Below are 14,276 nucleotides of genomic sequence, written 5' to 3' on the forward strand. Positions count from 1 at the left end.
CTGGGAACTTAGGTGACAGTGTGGCCCCAGGCAGGGTGACAAAGGAGGCCTTGCCCACACGGCCCTCGAGTGATGGGAGGAAGCAGGGCTAGACCCCCACAAAGTAGGCCGAGCTGCGGGGGGTCTCCAGGAGCATCTGTGCGGCCCTTGAGTGATGGGGGGCAGCAAAGCTAGACCTTCAAAACGTAGGCCGAGCTGCGGGGGGCCTCCAGGAGCATCTGCTGGTGGGGCGCTGACTGTGGCTGTTTAGCGGGGCCACACTTAACGAGGGCAGGGCCAGTGGTGCAGGCACAGACGAGGGCAGGGCCAGCGGTGCAGCTGCCAGGGTGGCTTTGCCCACAGCTGTCATGTCTGAGTGCTGGTGGGGACTGGGCATGAAGGGAGCCCGTAAGTCAGGTCCTGCGACGCAGGCCAGCGTCTGCATGGCCGGGGCAAATCTGGGCCTCAGAGGGGACCCCAGCGCCAAGAGGGACGGGGTCTTTGTTTTTGTGTTTTGTGGTTGACCAGTGTGACTGTGTGTGCTTCTTCCCCATCCTGACCACATTCTGCAAGACGAGCAGGGTGCAGGTGGGAGATCCAGCTCCTTTGTAAATCCTGGGTCAGGCTGTGTTGCTGCCGCAAATGCCTACTTTATTAATACTCTTTGTTCTGTTTAACTTAGTGTAAACACACATTTTTGGGGCTGTCTTCAGCTTACAAAGGACTTTGATATTCCCAATCTTAAAACTCCATCAGTGCATGATGAGATTTTTTGTCATCGTGGCAAAATTGACTTTTCTGAGGCAGTGTACATTCTGTGAATTTTAGCATTTGTGTAGACTTCTAGAAACACAATTAGGACACAAAAGAATTCCACTGGCCCTAAAACTCCTTTGTGTTACCCCTTGGTAGTCGTACCCGGTCCTGACCCCTGACAGCTGGTGAGGGTTTGCTTCTGTGTCTTCAAGAATGGAATCATGGGGTGGGCAGCCTCTTCCCACGCTGCATAGTGCCTCTGAGGTTCACCCAGGATCATGCAGTGGGCAGCCTCTTCCCGCCCTGCACAGAGCCTCTGAGGTTCATCCAGGATCATGGGGTGGGCAGCCTCTTCCCGCCCTGCACAGAGCCTCTGAGGTTCACCCAGGATCATGCGGTGGGCAGCCTCTTCCCGCCCTGCACAGAGCCTCTGAGGTTCATCCAGGATCATGGGGTGGGCAGCCTCTTCCCGCCCTGCACAGAGCCTCTGAGGTTCACCCAGGATCATGCGGTGGGCAGCCTCTTCCCGCCCTGCACAGAGCCTCTGAGGTTCACCCAGGATCATGCGGTGGGCAGCCTCTTCCCGCCCTGCACAGAGCCTCTGAGGTTCACCCAGGATCATGCAGTGGGCAGCCTCTTTCCGCCCTGTACAGTGCCTCTGAAGTTCATCCAGGTTGCATGTGTCTTCCTGCGCTCCTCTTTCTTTTACTATTTATTTTTTGAGACGGCGTCTTACTCTGTCACCCAGGCTGGAGTGCAGTGGTGTGATCTCGGCTCACTATAGCCTCCACCTCCTGGGTTCAAGTGATTCTCCTGCCTCAGCCTCCCAAGTAGCTGGGATTACAGGCACCTGCCACCATGCGCCACTAATTTATTGTATTTTTAGTTTCATCTTGTTGGCCAGGCTGGTCTTGAACTCCTGACCTCAAATGATCCGCCCGCATTGACAGGGCACGGTGGCTCACGCCTGTAATCCCAGCACTTTGGGAGGCTGAGGTGGGCGGATCACAAGGTCAGGAGATGGAGACCATCCTGGCTAACACGGTGAAACCCCGTCTCTACTGAAAAATACAAAAAAATTAGCCGGGCCTGGTGGTGGGCACCTGTAGTCCCAGCTACTCGGGAGGCTGAGGCAGGAGAATGGCGTGAACCTGGGAGGCGGAGCTTGCAGTGAGCCGAGATTGCGCCACTGCACTCCAGCCTGGGTGACAGAGCGAGACTCCGCCTCAAAAAAAAAAAAAAAAAAAAAACAGATCTGCCTGCCTTGGCCTCCCAAAGTGCAGGGATTCCAGGTGTGAGCCACCACGCGCGGCCTGGGCTCCTCTTTCTCGGCAGTGACGGTTTCTCAGGCTCCTTGTTTCTGGTGAGCTGGACGGTTTTGAGGATTGGTCGGGGTTTAGTAGAATATCCCTCAAGTGACATTTGAAATTGGGAAGTGTGAGTTCACCCAGTTTGTTCTTTTTCAAGACGGTTTTGAATCATCTGGGTCTCTTGCATTTCCAAATGAATGTGAGGGTCACCCTTTCCATTCCTGTGAAAAGAACAGGTGGAATTTTTTATAGGGATTGCATCGAATCTGCAAGTCTGTTTTGGGAGTAGTGTCATCCTGACAATATTAACTCCGTCAGTCCTTGAAGATGGGATGGCTTTCCATTTATTTAGGTCTTTAATTTCTTCCGACAATGTGTTACAGTTTTCAGAGTTTAAGTTTTGTACTTCCTTTATTACATTTACTCCAATTATCTTGTTCATTGTATGCTCTTGTAAGTGGAACTGTTTTAATTTTACTTTTGCATTGCTCGTTACTCGTGTATGGAAATGTAGCTTATTTTTGTGTACTGATCTTGCGTCCTGCAACCGTGCTGAACTGATTAGCTCTAATAGTTGTGGTGTTTTGGGGTAGACTCTTAAGAATATTCTATATTCAAGATTATGTCATCTACAGATAGAGATAGTTTTACCTGTTCCTTTCCAATCTAGATGTCTTTTATTTCTTTTTTTTTTTTTTTTAGACTGAGTTTCGCTCTTGTTGCCCAGGCTAGAGTGCAGTGGTGCAATCTTGGCTCACCGCAACCTCCGCCTCCCAGGTTCAAGCAATTCCCCTGCCTCAGCCTCCCGAGTAGCTGGGATTACAGGCATGCACCACCATGCCCAGCTAATTTTTTTTTTTTTTGTATTTTTAGTAGAGACAGGGTTTCTCCATGTTGAGGCTGGTCTCGAACTGACCTCAGGTGATCCGCCCACCTTGGCCTCCCAAAGTGCTGGGATTACGGGCGTGAGCCACCGTGCCCGGCCGATGTCTTTTATTTCTTTGCGTAGCTGCCCTGGCCAGAACCTCCAGCTCAATGTTTCCTAGAATAGGCAAGGATGGGCTTTTTTTTTTTTTTTGAGACGGAGTCTTGCTCTGTCGCCCAGGCTGGAGTGCAGTGGCACGATCTTGGCTTACTGCAAGCTCCGCCTCCCAGGTTCTAGTGATTCTCGTGCCTCACCCTCCGTAGTAGCTGGGATTACAGGAACATGCTACCACACCCGACTAATTTTGTATTTTTAGTAGAGTCAGGGTTTCACCATGTTGGCCAGGCTGGTCTCAGAACTCCTGGTCTCAAGTGAGCCACCGCACCTGACTAATTTTTTAACTTTTTGTGGAGATGAGGTTTCGCCATGTTGGCCAGGCTGGTCTCAAACTCCTGAGCTCAAGCGGTCTGACCCCTTTGGCCTCCCAAAGTGCTGGGAGTATAAGCATGAGCCACTGTGCCTGGCCAGATGGACATTCTTATCTGATTCCTGATCTTAGGGGAAAAGCATCCAGTCTTTATCCCACTGAGTGTGTTAGCTGTGAGTTTTTCATAGATCTCCCTACCAAGTGGAGAAGGTTCTGTGAGTTTTTCATAGATCTCCTTACCGAGTGGAGAAGGTTCTGTGAGTTTTTCGTAGATCTCCCTACCGCGTGGAGAAAGTTCTGTGAGTTTTTCGTAGATCTCCCCTACCGAGTGGAGAAAGTTCTGTGAGTTTTTCATAGATCTCCCTACCGAGTGGAGAAGGTTCTGTGAGTTTTTCGTAGATCTCCCTACCGAGTGGAGAAGGTTCTGTGAGTTTTTCGTAGATCTCCCTACCGAGTGGAGAAGGTTCTGTGAGTTTTTCGTAGATCTCCCTACCGAGTGGAGAAGGTTCTGTGAGTTTTTCGTAGATCTCCCTACCGAGTGGAGAAGGTTCTGTGAGTTTTTCGTAGATCTCCCTACCGAGTGGAGAAGGTTCTGTGAGTTTTTCGTAGATCTCCCTACCGAGTGGAGAAGGTTCTGTGAGTTTTTCGTAGATCTCCCTACCGCGTGGAGAAAGTTCTGTGAGTTTTTCGTAGATCTCCCTACCGCGTGGAGAAAGTTCTGTGAGTTTTTCGTAGATCTCCCTACCGAGTGGAGAAGGTTCTGTGAGTTTTTCGTAGATCTCCCTACCGTGTGAAGAAAGTTCTGTGAGTTTTTCGTAGATCTCCCTACCGAGTGGAGAAAGTTCTGTGAGTTTTTCATAGATCTCCCTTACTGAGTGGAGAAAGTTCTAGTATATTCCTAGTTGGTTGAGTGTTTTTATCATGAAAAGTTGTTAGATTTTTGTTAAATGATTTTTCGCATCAAGTGAGATGATCATATGGGTGTTTTTCCCCCTTTGTTAATATGATGAATTACATTGATTGATTTTCTTATCCTGAACCAACCTTGCATTCCTGGGATAAATCCTGCTTGGTCCCAGGGTGTGCCTTTTTACATACTGCTGGACTTGCTTTCCTAGCATTTTATCTAAGATTTTTGCATCCATATTTGTAAGAGGTACTGTCCTTTAATTTTCCTGGAATGTCTTGTTCTGGCTTTGGCACCAGGGTTTGTGAGGATGTGTCTGACGTTTTCTCATTATTTGTCTGGGGTGAAGGCATGCACTGGCACCATCACCATGATGCATCCCTGGTGCTGTGGACCTTGACTGCCTGGCGAGATGTGTCTGTCAGGCTTTCCACTGTCAATCCATAGTGCATTCTCCACAAGGAGGTCACTGGTGCAGCCTGCACGGAGGGAGGGGAGTTTCGTTGCCCTCCTTGGTGTGTGGCGTCTGCACGTTGCCAAGAATTCTTGTGCATGGGAGAGATCCTGCTTCTCTACCATTAGTTATTCCATCATGTATTTATATCAGTGTGGACTTACAGATACTTGTCTTACACTTGGATATTTATTTCAGCACTGCTCTATTTATCGTGGTGCCCAAATTCTTTTGCCAAAAGGAGTTTCCACGTGGTTCCTGTATTGCTTTCACACACCCTCACGGAGTTCTTGGCTTTTCGTTTTGTTTTTCTGAGGACATCCTGACTTCCTAGCACTGCGGGATGCTCCAGGCTCCTCCTGTCCACTCCCCAGCCTGGTCCTGGAATCAGCCCCTTCTCCAAGAGCCCTGGGGCCTTACTGAATATTAGGAACTGAGGCCTGGGTGTTGGGTGGGCTGCATGGTCCTGGGTGCCATAGCTCACAGAGGACGGGCATGTGTGCGCTCACTGTGTGCGCAGGCGTCTGTAAACACAGCCAGTGCAGGGGTGCATGTGTGCTGTGTGCGCAGGCGAGCGTAAACAGTGCACGGGCGCGTGTGTACTCACCGTGTGCGCAGGCGAGCGTAAACAGTGCACGGGCGCGTGTGTGCTCACTGTGTGCGCAGGCAAGCGTAAGTGCACGGGCACGTGTGCTCACTGTGTGCGCAGGCGAGCGTAAACAGTGCATGGGCGCGTGTGTGCTCACTGTGCAGGTGTCTGTAAACAGTGCATGGGCGCGCGTGTGCTCACCGTGTGCACAGGCGAGCGTAAACAATGCACGGGCGCGTGTGTACTCACCGTGTGCGCAGGCGAGCGTAAACAGTGCACGGGCGCGTGTGTGCTCATTGTGTGCACAGGCGAGCGTAAGTGCACGGGCGCATGTGCTCACTGTGTGTGCAGGCGAGCGTAAACAGTGCACGGGCACGTGTGTGCTCACTGTGCAGGTGAGTGTAAACTGCACGGGCGCGTGTGCTCACCATGTGCGCAGGCGTCTGTAAACAGTGCACGGGCGCGTGCTCACTGTGTGTGCAGGCGTCTGTAAACAGTGCACGGGCGCGTGTGTGCTCACTGCACAGGCGAGTTTAAACAGTGCACGGGCGCGTGTGCTGTGTGCGCAGGCGAGTGTAAACAGTGCACGGGCACGTGTGCTCACTGCGCAGGCGAGTGTAAACTGCACGGGCGCGTGTGCTCACCGTGTGCGCAGGCATCTGTAAACAGTGCACGGGCGCGTGTGTACTCACCGTGTGCGCAGGCAAGCGTAAACAGTGCACGGGCGCGTGTGTGCTCGCACAGGCGAGCGTAAGTGCACGGGCGCATGTGCTCACTGTGTGCGCAGGCGAGCGTAAACAGTGCACGGGCACGTGTGTGCTCACTGTGCAGGTGAGTGTAAACAGTGCACGGGCGCGTGTGCTCACCGTGTGCGCAGGCGTCTGTAAACAGTGCACGGGCGCGTGCTCACTGTGTGTGCAGGCGTCTGTAAACAGTGCACGGGCGCGTGTGTGCTCACTGCGCAGGCGAATTTAAACAGTGCACGGGTGCGTGTGCTGTGTGCGCAGGCGAGTGTAAACAGTGCACGGGCACGTGTGCTCACTGCGCAGGCGAGTGTAAACAGTGCACGGGCGCGTGTGCTCACCGTGTGCGCAGGCGTCTGTAAACAGTGCACGGGCGCGTGTGTGCTGTGTGCACAGGCGAGTGTAAACAGTGCACGGGCTCATGTGCTGTGTGCGCAGGTGAGTGTAAACAGTGCATGGGCGCGTGTGTGCTCACCGTGTGCGCAGGAGAGTGTAAACAGTGCATGGGCGCGTGTGTGCTCACCGTGTGCATAGGAGAGTGTAAACAGTGCATGGGCGCGTGTGGTGTGTGCAGGTGAGTGTAAACAGTGCATGGGCGCGTGTGGTGTGTGCGCAGGCGTCTGTAAACTGCACGGGCGTGTGCTCACTGTGTGTGCAGGCGTCTGTAAACAGTGCACGGGCGCGTGTGTGCTCACTGTGCGCAGGCGAGTTTAAACAGTGCACGGGCGCGTGTGTGCTCACTGTGCGCAGGCGAGTTTAAACTGCACGGGCGCGTGTGCTCACTGTGCACAGGCGAGTGTAAACAGTGCACGGGCGCGTGTGTGCTCACTGTGCGCAGGCGTCTGTAAACAGTGCACGGGCACGTGTGTGCTGGGTGCGCAGGTGAGTGTAAACAGTGCACGGGTGTGTGTGCTCACTGTGTGCACAGGCGAGTGTAAACTGCACGGGCGCATGTGTGCTCACTGTGTGCGCAGGCGAGTGTAAACAGTGCACGGGCGCGTGTGTGCTCACTGTGTGCGCAGGCGAGTGTAAACAGTGCACGGGCGCGTGTGTGCTCAATGTGTGCGCAGGCGTCTGTAAACACAGCTGGTGCACCGGTGCGTGTGTGCTGTGTGCACAGGCGTCTGTAAATGATGTAAACCTCCCTTGAGGTCAGGCCCAAAAGCCTGCCTTGCCCTAAGGTGAAGAGGTGTATCTGGCTGATGCCAGCGTCTGGGTGAGGAAAGAGCAGGTTCCACAAGGGCGACTCCTGTGAGGGTGTTGGCCCGAGCGCACATGCGGGGAGGGGTCGGGGTGGGGGCGGTGCACCGCAGTAACTCGGGGCCCCGTCCCGCTCCCGTCTGTCCAGCGGTCCTAGACCCCCATGTCCTGAAGCGCACCTGTGCCCACCTGGCCCCAGGGAGCGCAGGTGTGGAGATGGGGTGTCGTGCCTGGGGGTTCCTTCCCCACGCGCTGCCCCACCAGGATTTCCCTGGGGTGGGGAGGGCTGCTGAGACAGGGCGCTGCCCTCTTCCAGGGTGACTGAGATGCAGTTTACAACCATGATCTCCTGGCTGGGCGTGGTGGCTCACGGCTGTAATCCCAGCTCTTTGGGAGGCCGAGGTGGGTGGATCACGAGGTCAGGAGATCAAGACCATCCTGGCTAACACAGTGAAACCCCGTCTCTACTAAAAATACAAAAAAAAAATACTAGCCGGGCGTGGTGGTGGGCGCCTGTAGTCCCAGCTACTCGGGAGGCTGAGGCAGGAGAATGGCATGAACCCGGGAGGCGGAGCTTGCAGTGAGCCGAGTTCACGCCACTGCATTCCAGCCTGGGTGACAGAGCGAGACTCCGTCTCAAAAAAATAAATAAATAAACAACCATGATCTCCCGTTTCAAGTTGCCACCACTAACTGTAGCCCCACTGACGGGGGCACTGGCCTTGCAGACTGTCCAAGATGGCCGGCAGTTTCTAAAGTATGTTGACCCCAAGCTGGGAGTCCCACTGCCAGAGAGAGACTACGGGGGAAACTGCCTCATCTACGACCCAGACAATGAGACTGACCCCTTTCACAACATCTGGGTAAGACGCCGGGAGCCCTGAGGCGAGTCCCTCCCCAGGTGTGGCCCTGTGCCGGACCAGGCACCATCCACGCTCCTGCCTCGCACCCCTCGGCCTACACGTGGGGTCTCCTGGTGCAGAGATGTGCTGAGGCCCTATCCGTCCAGATGGTGCTCATGGTGGGCAGGGGGCCCCTGCTCTCTAGGCTGTCATGGACGTGGTCTCCACAGGCCACGGCAGCACCTGTGAGTCCCTGGCCTTCTTCCCGGGGTCTGGCAGGTGCTGCTCAGGTGTGGGCTGATCTGCCAGTGTGGGGAGTGGGGGTGGCTGTGCCCCAGGGTCAAGGGTCATACCCTGTCGCCAACAGGACAAGTTGGATGGCTTTGTTCCCGCGCACTTTCTTGGCTGGTACCTGAAGGTACGGCACCTCCTCTTCCCGGCCTCCCCGCCCCAGTTCTCAGGCCTGCCGTGGGCTCTGGACCGTTTCTGTCCATGGGGTTGAGCTCAGGGTGCTCTGAGTGTGGTGGGAGGGTGTCGCACTGCAGCCACCCAGAGGTTCGAGAAGCCGTGGGGCTCCCGGACCTCCCAGAAGCCCTGATCCTGGCCGGGTCCCCGCTCCGTCCTCAGGGTCGGGGCGATGGCAAGAGGCAGCAGGGCAGGAAGTCCCGCCCCTGCCTGGGCTTGAGCACTGCCCCATCCCACTTTCGAGGGACCCTGTGCTACCTATGGGGCTAAGAGCAGTGCCTGCTTGACCCTGCAGCCCACCCTGGCAGAGTTGGGTGTCAGGCCCCGGGCACGGGGATGCTGCCTTGTTTGCTGACAGTCGTACATCGAGGCTGCTGGAGGGGCAGCCACCCACCCCACGCTCACCCTGAGACCTCACTGGGGGCCCTGCCAGTGCTGTCGACTCCAAGAATGCTCCCAGCCGGGGTGGGGGCTGCATGCACCCGTGGGCAGGGCTGGGTGTGGCCTGCGTCCCATACTCTGGCTGACCCTGGCGCCCGCAGACCCTGATGATCCGAGACTGGTGGATGTGTATGATCATCAGCGTGATGTTCGAGTTCCTGGAGTACAGCCTGGAGCACCAGCTGCCCAACTTCAGCGAGTGCTGGTGGGATCACGTAGGTGCCAGCACAGCCCCCGGGGCAGTGGGTACAGGCTGAGGGGCATTCTTGGACCCCCTCCCCCTGTGCCCAGCGTGGCCCCCGGACCCCCCTCAGTCCCCCCGGGGCAGTGGGTGCAGGCTGAGGGGCATTCTCGGAACCCCTGTGCCCAGCATGGCCCCTGGACCCCCTCATTCTCCCCGGGGGGCAGTGGGTGCAGGCTGAGGGGCATTCTCGGTTCCCCTGTGCTCTTCCGGGGTCCTCCTCAGGGGGCTCGTTACCCCTCACCCCTGCAACGAGTGCCGGCCCCTCCCTGCAGTGGATCATGGACGTGCTCGTCTGCAACGGGCTGGGCATCTACTGCGGCATGAAGACCCTCGAGTGGCTGTCCCTGAAGACGTACAAGTGGCAGGGCCTCTGGAACATTCCGACCTACAAGTACGTCGTGGGGGCTGCGAGGGCAGGGCCGGGTGGGGGTTACCTGGAGGCAGCCTCAGCATCCGTGCTCCAGCAGACCCGGAGCACCAGGCCTGTCCAGTGTGCGGCTCAGGAGGGGTGACCGTGGGGCTTTGCCTCCTGGAACCTCCCCTCTGACCTGGTGTACTCAAGCCCGGCCGCCCCTCACAGTGGCCATGGCGTCTGACCCACTCACCTCCCTCCTCAATCCCCGGCCGGCCTGGCGCAGGGGCTCTGGGATCATTCCGTGCTTCTCCCTCCCTTGGTTGCTTTGGTTATGAAATAGTTGCAGGTACTTTGTCATTATGACTTTGGAATTTAAAAAAGAAACGAAAGTCTAAGGAAAGGCCTGGGGGCCGGGGGTCTCCCCTCCTGCCTGTGGGTGCCCCGGCTCTGCCTGGCCCTGCAGACGTGGCCAGCTCACGGCACCGTGGAGCGCCCTCTGAGGCGCTGCAGCCACTGCTCAAGCTGGAAGAGACTGAACAGCAGAGGGCTGTGGAGAAGCAGGGCTTGTAGCTGGGTGGCCAGACCTCGGAGAGCGGCCGGGCAGCAGCTGGGTAACCAGGAACAGAGTCTGTGGCCCGAAGGCACAGGGCGGGGCCGGGTGACCAAGAGCAGAGCTGGTCCGATGGCACGGGGCGGGGCGGGGTGACCAAGAGCAGAGCTGGTCCGATGGCACAGGGTGGGGCCGGGTGACCAGGAACGGTCTGTTGCCCGATGGCACAGGGCAGGGTTCGGTGGGCTGCCTTCCTCAGGCTGCCGGCTCTGTGGTTCCCAGGGGCAAGATGAAGAGGATCGCCTTCCAGTTCACGCCGTACAGCTGGGTTCGCTTCGAGTGGAAGCCAGCCTCCAGCCTGCGTCGCTGGCTGGCCGTGTGCGGCATCATCCTGGTGGTAAGGCCGGGCTGCCTCGCGACGGCGCGGCGGGCTGGGGGCCAGAGCTGGTGCTCACCTTCTCCTCCCCTAGTTCCTGTTGGCAGAACTGAACACGTTCTACCTGAAGTTTGTGCTGTGGATGCCCCCGGAGCACTACCTGGTCCTCCTGCGGCTCGTCTTCTTCGTGAACGTGGGTGGCGTGGCCATGCGCGAGATCTACGACTTCATGGATGACCCGTGAGGGCTGCGGCAGGCCGGGTGGAGACACCCCTGGGGGGCAGGGGCTGGAGGGCTGGGAAGCAGAGCCTGGGAGGCCGGGGCCTGGGCGAGGCCGCCTGGAGGACCCTGGGGGTCCCGGGACGCTGAAGCCCCTGCTGCCCCTGCAGGAAGCCCCACAAGAAGCTGGGCCCGCAGGCCTGGCTGGTGGCGGCCATCACGGCCACGGAGCTGCTCATCGTGGTGAAGTACGACCCCCACACGCTCACCCTGTCCCTGCCCTTCTACATCTCCCAGTGCTGGACCCTCGGCTCCGTCCTGGTGCTCACCTGGACCGTCTGGCGCTTCTTCCTGCGGTGAGTCGGGGCAGGGCGGGTATGTTCCGAAGGAGGGCCGCTGTCCGGGTCTCTTGGTGCAGGCACTGTGGGAGTTTGGTGTCGCTGGTGTCTCGCTGTCCCTGCTTCAACCCTCTGGCCGCCTCTGTGGGAGGCGCCTTTCCTGACCCAGCCCTCGGGGCCTTCGCTCTGCACTGACAGATCCAGGCTCCTCAGGGCTCCAGTCTGCCACGGCTGCCGTCCCAGGGCCAGGGTACCCGGCCCCCACCCAGTCCATCCCGGACCTCCACAGGGACTAGGTGCCAGCTGTCCATGGGGCCTGCAGTGGGGCTGGTGTGGGGGCAGGTGGTGACGCTGCATCCCGCCCCCCAGGGACATCACATTGAGGTACAAGGAGACCCGGTGGCAGAAGCGGCAGAACAAGGATGACCAGGGCAGCGCTGTCGGCAATGGGGACCAGCACCCACTGGGGCTGGACGAAGACCTGCTGGGGCCTGGGGTGGCCGAGGGCGAGGGGGCACCAACTCCAAACTGACCTGGGCCATGGCTGCCTCGTGAGCCTCCCAGAGCCCAGGCCTCCGTGGCTTCCTCCCGTGTGAGTCCCACCAGGAGCCACGTGCCCGGCCTTGCCCTCAAGGTTTTTTGCTTTTCTCCCGTGCACCTGGCGAGGCTGAAGGCGAGGGGTGGAGGAGGCCCCAGCACAGCCTCATCTCCATGTGTACACGTGTGTACGTGTGTACGCATGTGTGTACGCGTGTGTACGTGCGTGTGTACACATGCGTGGCTGCCTGTGATGTGCACGTGTGCTCTGGGCTCCGAGGCTTCTCCAGAGCCGGGAGCTGGCTGGCGTGGCAAGGGCATGCTCTGGGGCAGTGTGTCCCTCAGGAACCAGGGTCCTCCCTCCCCTTTCTGCCTGGTCAGCCCCGCGGCCTCTGGCCCACCAAGCTCCCTGTCACCCAGCCATGGTGTGGTCCAGGCAGGGACATCTCGGTACCCTTTCTGCACTCCGTGGGCCCTGGGTGCGCTGAGGCCTGGAGGCGTCTACACTGGCTCCGCATCCACTTCCCCACAGCTCGTGTGGGGCGCTCGTCCACAAACACTCCATGGCTGAGAGGCAGCAGATCCAGGCGGCGATGTGAGCCACCTCCTCCGAGCCTTCCTTTCACACAGACCACCCCGGAGGACACGTGGATGATGGGGTCAGAGATCACTGAGCTGCCCCTCAAGGGTGCCTGGAACCCGGGTGCTGGGGTCATGCTGCCTCCGTGGCTCCGAGGTGAGGGTCATCTTCACGAGCAAAGAGAACCAATAAAGTGACAACGAACGTCTGAGGCTTCCAGCCCTCCCCCCAGCTCCCCGTGTCCTGCTTTGGGGTCCAGTGCAGCCCTCCAGCCTGCCCTTGTGCCCAGTGCCCACTTGGGGAAAACCACACAGAGGACAGGAGGCACCGGGGTCAGCCTCAGCCTCTGCACCTGAGCAAAGACTTGGCTCCTGCCCCGCCCCACCCCCCAGAGAGAGCAGGTGCCAGATGCAGCCCCTCTCCCATTCTCCAGGAGGGTCCAGGTGGCACCCACCCTCTGCTGCGCTTGTCCGAGGGCTGGCGGCCACTGGGCAGTGGACACAGGATTCCTGGGGTGCTGCGTTTGTCCCAGGCTGGCAGACACTGGGCAGTGGACACAGGATTCCTGGGGTGCTGTGTTTGTCCCAGGCTGGCCGCCACTGGGCAGTGGACACAGGATTCCTGGGGAGGGGCAGCCGCCTTCTCGGGCCACTATTTTTACGTTTTTTTTTTTTCTTTTTCTTTTTCTTTCCTTCCTTTTTGTGGAGAACGGGGTCTCATTATATTGCCCAAGCAGATCTCGAACTCCTGGGTTCAAGTGATCCTCCCGCCTCTGCCTCCCTGAGAGCTGGGATTACAGGCGTGAGCCACCACGCCCGGCTTGAGCCACTATTTTTTTGAGATGCAGTCTCACTCTGTCAGCCAGGCTGGAGTGCAGTGGCGCGATCTTGGCTCACTGCAACTTCTGCCTCCTAGGTTCAAGTAATTCTGCCTCAGCCTCCCAAGTAACTGGGATTACAGGCGCATGCCACCATGCCCGGCTAATTTTAGTATTTTTAGTACAGATGGGGTTTCACCATGTTGGCCAGGCTGGTCTTGAACTCCCAACCTCAGGTGATCCACCCGCCTTGGCCTCCCGAAGTGCTGGGATTACAGTTGTGAGCCACCGCGCCCACCCAGGCCACTATTTCTAAAACTTTACCATGAAAATTTTCAAACACAAATGGAGAGAAAAATGGGTTCCCTGAGCCCTGTTCGTAGCTGGAGGGGGTAGTAAGGGGTGTTGATGGCTGATTGGACACAGCCTGGGGGGACTCCGGGAGCCATTTGCACCCACACCCTCTGGTCTGCCTCGGGGCCCCAGGCGTCAAAAAGCTTTACTTTTAGTATTTTTCCTTGACTACTTTTGGGGAAAATTTCAACCCCTCTAAGTCAAGGGCTGTAATGTGGAGCACACTCAAGAGCAGCCTCCGGGGCTCAGCAGGAAGACGTCCTGTGTGGCCACCGTGCCCAGCAGTCCTCTTTCCAGTCATGGCCACTCACAGCTTTGGCCTGCGTGGCCCTGCATGGATGGGTTCTGCCAGCTGCCCTGCCCTGCGTGCTGCAGGACACATGGGGCCTTAGCATTCTGCTCTTTGCAGGTGGCAGCTTTGATCGCTCAGGAGGAACTGCCACCTGATCTCCCCACTGCAGGGGCCCCCACTCCCCCCCTCACACGCTGCGGGTCCTGTCACTCCACCCACGCTGTCCATCCCCGCTGATGCTCTGAGCCAGGTGGTGGCAGGTGGGGGTGGCGCCCCGCTCACGGTCACCGTCTGCTCTTCCCGAGGGGGGTGAGGCAGGGCTTGTGATGAAGGTCCTGTGTTCCGGCGCCCGTGTCCCAAAGGCAGCCCCTGGGAGCCCTTCCGGCAGCAACTCAACCCCAGACAGTGCCCAGGGGCTCTGGTTCCTCACACGCTGAGATGCTGCGGACTCACCTTGGGCATCTCTCACCCCAGGCCTGGCATCACCCATTTCCCCAAGGAGCTCTGTTCCCCACTGGGGGTCATAGTTAAGAAACTAAGATCCTGGGTCACTTTATTTTACTTATTTATTTTTGA

At 57.9% G+C, this 14,276-nt stretch overlaps 1 protein-coding gene across 11 annotated transcripts in view; it reads left to right on the top strand.

Annotated features, from left to right (window-relative positions):
• Positions 1–12,468, top strand: part of PTDSS2 (phosphatidylserine synthase 2) — a 42,638-nt gene extending 30,170 nt beyond the window's left edge. For 6 of the 11 annotated variants that reach the window (XM_055355717.2, XM_055355715.2, XM_063710852.1 and 3 more), the window contains 8 exons: positions 8,019–8,153; positions 8,500–8,550; positions 9,140–9,253; positions 9,555–9,673; positions 10,470–10,584; positions 10,658–10,803; positions 10,953–11,138; positions 11,490–12,468. In XM_055355717.2, the coding sequence (XP_055211692.2) occupies positions 8,019–8,153; positions 8,500–8,550; positions 9,140–9,253; positions 9,555–9,673; positions 10,470–10,584; positions 10,658–10,803; positions 10,953–11,138; positions 11,490–11,652 (1,029 nt within the window). In that variant the 3' untranslated portion in view covers positions 11,653–12,468. Of the gene's footprint in view, positions 1–7,970; positions 8,154–8,499; positions 8,551–9,139; positions 9,254–9,554; positions 9,674–10,469; positions 10,585–10,657; positions 10,804–10,952; positions 11,139–11,489 lie in introns of all 11 variants that reach the window. The other 5 variants (XR_008669726.2, XR_008669725.2, XM_055355716.2 and 2 more) reach the window with 3 other exon arrangements.
• The last annotated feature ends 1,808 nt before the right edge of the window (positions 12,469–14,276 follow it).

This window comes from Gorilla gorilla, chromosome 9, assembly GCF_029281585.2.
Source record: "Gorilla gorilla gorilla isolate KB3781 chromosome 9, NHGRI_mGorGor1-v2.1_pri, whole genome shotgun sequence".
NCBI lineage: Eukaryota > Metazoa > Chordata > Mammalia > Primates > Hominidae > Gorilla > Gorilla gorilla.